Below are 5,768 nucleotides of genomic sequence, written 5' to 3'. Positions count from 1 at the left end.
TCCCCTACCTTCTTTCTACGCCTCTATTCTGAGTTTTTACGCAAACCCCAATCCTGTCAGTGATCAAAACAATTTTATCTTCAATATCTTTTTGTTATGAATATGTAATCGGGGCATTTCGGTTTTTCAAGTGACAAGGATGATCGATTGATAGCCATTCTTTTGGATCACTTCCGTCGCTTGAAGTCTGTCCGGGTTATTTATCCAAAATTTTCAAAAAAGTTCTTCGTCTAGGGGTATCCCAGAGCCGATGTACCCAGGTATTCTTTGAAAGGGGTTTACTACCATGCCCAACTAGAAGAAAGGGTTTCGCTGGTTGATAAGACGAAAGTTGACTCACTGCTACTAATTCCACAGTCCCCTTTAGCTGTAGAGGACTTAAATATGTCCTGTGGTCTCGGTTGGAACTGAACATCCATCTGGTCAATTGCTGTTCTGCAGCCAACTCCGTGGGATGGCTTCGTCACGTGATGTTATAACACAAATCAGATAATATTTTACTCGACGCAGTGATACTAGTGCCGTTTCGTAACAGTGTTGTTCATGGTTAAAAGAGAATTCTAAAACGAAAAATCGTGCTAAAAACGTTCAAAAAAAGAAAGAACCTTACAACAACGAGACAATAATTTTGTCAGAATGTCATGGAATGTGCAACTCTTTTGCGTGACATTCGTTTTGGAATGCGAATTATTGGTGAAAAAGGTCGTAAGTTTTTCTTTTACTCTTGATTGGTTTCTTTTTCTTCATTTTTTTTTCTACAGGCAAGAAAAATATTTGAGTGATTGACTTTATCATTTATGAACGAATTACGGTAAGCAAGAACTGCAAGGACGCACATCTTCATTGATCATTTCTTTGGCAGTGTGTTTTGATGACCTTTTCGGTCAAAAATTGAGTAAGATAGGGAGCTCCTAGGACTACATCGCGTTATTTTAAACCAACAGTAACAACAGTAAGTCTACCCAATTCTCTTCAACTTTGTAATAAGTTTCGCTGTGTATGTGAATCAAATTTTACGTCAATTTATTGGACTACGCATCAACGCGATCGACGACTGTTATCTTCGTCTAGACCTAAGATAAATAAAATGATATGTGGTGTGCTTGCTTGATCGTTAAATATATTGAAAGGTCATTGAAGTACTTCAAGGCGCTCTTTGCTGCCATTTTCAATCAGAAAGAGAAAAAAGATGCATTATTTCTAAACTGAAGGTTTGGCCGTGACCTCTTGCGTGACATTCATCCGCTCAGCAATTTGCATTGAATTTTTGGTCAAAATAGCCCGAACTCTTTTCAAACTGGATGCGCTAATTTTTGCGGGCCAAAAACGACAGTTGCAGATAATGACCTACAAGGATAAAACTTTCAGCTGATGTACAATATGACACCTAAATTTATATACTAGGATTTTTATAGGCCTTTAAAGTTGGCCTTTATTTCACCTCAACCCAAAAGATTGAAAGTGGGTTATTTCAACGGGTTTTTATGTTGTCTTAAACTTGACAAAATTACATGAAGTTTACATTTTTTTAAAAGACAAAGGGTCCTTTTACCAATATCCAAAATAGCAAACCAGGAATTCAACGCGTTGTCGCATACGGAGTTAACGAAGTTGCAGAATTTTTCATTGTTTTTCCGGGGGATTGGGGGCCGCCTCGGCGTAATTTGAACTTTTGGATTTTTCGGAAAAAGCAAAGCGCGATGGAACTTTTTATTTCCATTTTTGAAAATAGTTCACCAAATGGGTCTTTTAGGTAGAATAAAATAAATTGTGAAATTTTGCAACTGTCAGCGGATTCTCGATATTTACGGTCAGAGCCTCTTAAATTGTTTGGTCTGGGAAGTAACCCTAACTTATAGGGATTAGGTTGAGATACAATGTGACAATAGGGATGTATAATAAGATGTCAGTACACGGCTGAAGTCGTTCAATATTTTGCAGTTGGCAATAAAGACTTTTTATATTAATGCGGTATATTTACCCTTTTAAGATACCGTGACGGTCCAATTGTATGGACAGGATCTGCATTATTTGTGTTATACTGGTAGCTCTGATCAGTATATTACAGCCGCCGCTTCAGGAACAGGAATCTCTCTTGAGGTAAGAATTATCTTGAATGTGACCCATGAGAAATTGTGTTTGTTGAGTGCATGTCCGAAATATTAATTTAGCGCAATACTCTCTGAATTTAAAGCCAAATGATTGGCCTGACAATCTCTCATCACCTTTTTCATCCAACCAGAACTTTGAACTTATGTCCAGAAATGGGCGTGATTAGATGCATGCCCAATTTTGACATCCAACATGAAGTATCGAGCTTTGCGGGAAAAAAAATACTACTGGAAAATGCAACGAGGCTCCAATTCAAGTACACCTTAAACTTTTTAGTCCTGAGACACGATGTTTTTATTGTCTTTACTCTTAAAATTGTTTAAAACGTATTCCTATCATTTAGGACTTTGAACCTATCGGAGATAGAGCGTCGAAATTTCGTTTATTACATTAAACATTACTGTTTTTAGCGAGGACAGGAACAAACAACAACAAGAAAACTGAAACATAGATGAACGAGACTCCCATTCAAGTGCACCTTAACCTTTTCAGTTCCGAGAAACGATGCTTTTATTGTCTCCTCTCCTATTTTTTTTAAAGGCGTGTTTATATCATTTAAGACTTTGAAACTATTCGCGAGGGAAGAAACGGGTTGAACCTTGAAAAACTTGGCCATCTTAAGGATAGCTCAAGGATAACTCAATGTGCTACGTAGGTTTTCATAAAAGCCAGCCTTCTTGAGAAGTTGTTATAGTCTCAAGTTCAAATATTACGCGCGTTATGAATTAGCTGGCCGTAATCTACTCAGTCCACGCTCCATTTGACCTTCACGGTGCTTTCCTGCTCGATTCAGTTGCTAAGAGATACCGGCTGTAAGTTGCTAGCTATAGGAACCCACTATCTGTCACAGCAGGGCGCTGTTGTTCAAATACTCTTTACCCGCGATTAAACGACAATCAAGCGGTCCAATTGTGACCGCTAAAATGCAATAAAACGTAATTTTATACTGAAAAAAAGACTTGAAAAGTCAAAGCCAAAACTGGTGAACGGCAGAAGCAACTTGAAATCTTCCTTGATCATTAAAAACAATATTGCAATAAAGGTATCTCAAATCCTCAAGCTGTATTAGCCTAATCGGAATTCCTTACTTGCTTACGTCCTTTTCTTTTGTTATTGTTCTAAACAATAACATGAAGTATAACCCCTCCCTCGCATACATAATTACTGTGCCTATTGTGCCAAACGAAGTCTGATTTTGGGAGCGGAAAATTAGCTACGTTTCAGCTATCATATTACCAGTTTGATTCAAAGTATACTTCATGATCAGTAACGCATCAGTGTCCCTGCATGATTGGTTGCTTGAAACTATATAACAATTATTCCATGAGCCCGAGTTGGATATGAAGTGATAAAATAACCAACGAGCGCGTAGCGCGAGTTGATTATAATCACTTCATATCCAACAAGGGCGAATGGAATAATTGTTTTAGTAAATTCTCAAAACGGGTTTTGCCGCCGATTTTTATTTCCACAATTTTACAAAGCGTCCGGAAAGAGCATCTTCGACTAAAACTTCGACTATTGGCTCATAATCGGAGGTTTTTAGCCAATCAAAAAGCTAGAAATGCAATAGTCGGAGCTGAAAATTTACTAAAGTGAAATAGCCCCTTTCCCTTTAATATGGTCTCTTGTCTTTTATCGTTTCAGCCAAATTCCACGGAGTACGCAAGATTTGAACCTATCTATAACGGGTCCTATACTATGTTCAGATGCAACTCAAGGTCGACTGGAAACACTGGCATGTACTTAGGATGCAACGAAGGCAGCAACAATGCGGTACTTGTACCAGTGGATGAAGAATATAAAACTCCTGGCTACTATCCGGACCCCAGAACACTGTTTATCACCACCAAGATTTAAGTCTTAAAAATGACCACCACCAAAAAGACCACCAAGTCTTAAAATACTTCAATTTAAGAAATTTCCTTGCTTTACAAATGGTTTCATTAGTTTAAATCTCATCAGCAAGAACGGTACAAGCCTTTTGATGGGGTAACTCGGAGGCAATTGACGTTATTAACAAGTACTATTCATTTCAGGGTTCCCATCTTGATAATTTCAATCGATCCGTTAAGCAACTTTTTGGATAGTTTCTTCAGCTTTAATTTGTGATATTTACCGTAACAGTTGTTTAAAGGAGTCGGTGAAAAAAGTGATCATTTCCACTTACTTACTTGATAAACCATTTCCATTGTTAACCTCATCTTTTTTCCCAAATAGACTCCAAGTGCTGCTTTTCAGTTTGCGATGTTAAAAGATACTTAACCATTTTTCTACGCATGAATGCAAATTAATCCCTAAAAGAAAAAGCCAGTTTCATCGTGAACTCATTGACTAAGGCTGGCTGAAAAAATGAATGCTAAAATAAAAATAGCTTGTCGTATAATATTTTCTTCTTAAATCCAGTTGCAATTAGGAGTGTTGTAAGTAGTTCGCTCATTAATAATTAGATTTTTCACTGTAGACGTTTGTAGGCTTTATTTTGACAATTGCATGCGTACATGGAAATTTGATAACACAAACAAAGTAGAGTTCCGTCTTGTTTGCAACGTTCCGTACAGTATCTACTCAAACATCTCTGAGCTGACAGCAGTAAACAAACAAGCTTGGCAAACCATAACCAACAATTTTAATCAACAACTAAAACTGAAATTACATGCACAGTAATCTCTTTCACAACATTTTCCGTTTTACTGATAATCTTTACACCCTCTCTCCAGTTTAGAACAACAGCAAAATTCTTGTTGATTAAAAAGTCAAGCTAAAGCGTAGTCAATTCGCTTACACGACTGCAATTTTACAGTCAAACAAAGCAGCTCACGACTGGACATCCATTTCACACAAAAAGCCTATAAATGTGATTATTATACATTGGTGTCACCAGCTCGATTTTGATTTGCTATAAGCACGCAGCTAATTCTTGCTTGCTCTGTTCCTCTTACGTTATACCTACAAGCAATAGATTTTATATATGTAGAATTGACGTCATACCTACAGACAATAGTTTTATGCATGCAGAAGTGACGTCACCTAACACACTAACCAGCAGTTTGATCAGTTTTGTCATGGCGGAGCTCAGCTCAGGAATATGCATAATAAAACAATTATTGAATTCGGGTTTCGCATGTTAGCGATAATTATCAAGGCCAAAGTTTGTGTTATCTGCCGAAGCCGAAGGCTGAGGCGGATAACACAAACTGAGGCCTTGATAATTATCGCTAACATGCTCAACCTCATCCAATAATTGTTAATTCCCGTTGCTCGTCACTAATATGATTTCCCGCCAGAAAAACGCGGGTTGCCAAATGCAACGCTGCCACTTGATTTCCCGCCAAGAAAAATTGCCCGAACACTCCTACCCTGGTTTAATTTTAACGTAGTTCGATATGTGATCCCTCATCATATACATCTCGTATCAAAAGGATCAACAATACGTAGTATTTAGGATTTGAATCTAAAAATTGAGTGAGTTAAACGAAAGCTTAGGTATTCTAAACATTCACTCCACCTTGGGGCAGTGATGATGCAGCGGATCTTGATGACAACCGCAAGAGTCACACCCCCTGCAACTATTTAAAAACCCTCCAATGACATGCTTCGAGCAATCCATCTTTCTTTCATCTTTTCAATATTATCTTTGTCCGTAATCTGTTTTT

At 37.7% G+C, this 5,768-nt stretch overlaps 1 protein-coding gene across 5 annotated transcripts in view; it reads left to right on the top strand.

The window, feature by feature from the left end:
* Nucleotides 1–4,575, top strand: part of LOC137970949 (uncharacterized) — a 50,038-nt gene extending 45,463 nt beyond the window's left edge. For all 5 annotated transcript variants that reach the window (XM_068817623.1, XM_068817622.1, XM_068817620.1 and 2 more), the window contains 2 exons: nt 1,991–2,100; nt 3,760–4,575. In XM_068817623.1, the coding sequence (XP_068673724.1) occupies nt 1,991–2,100; nt 3,760–3,972 (323 nt within the window). In that variant the 3' untranslated portion in view covers nt 3,973–4,575. The remainder of the gene's footprint in view (nt 1–1,990; nt 2,101–3,759) is intronic.
* The last annotated feature ends 1,193 nt before the right edge of the window (nt 4,576–5,768 follow it).

This window comes from Montipora foliosa, chromosome 9, assembly GCF_036669935.1.
Source record: "Montipora foliosa isolate CH-2021 chromosome 9, ASM3666993v2, whole genome shotgun sequence".
In the NCBI taxonomy this organism is placed as follows: domain Eukaryota; kingdom Metazoa; phylum Cnidaria; class Anthozoa; order Scleractinia; family Acroporidae; genus Montipora; species Montipora foliosa.
The sequence above is the reverse complement of the archived record's forward strand: the minus strand, read 5'-3'. Positions and strand labels throughout refer to the sequence as shown.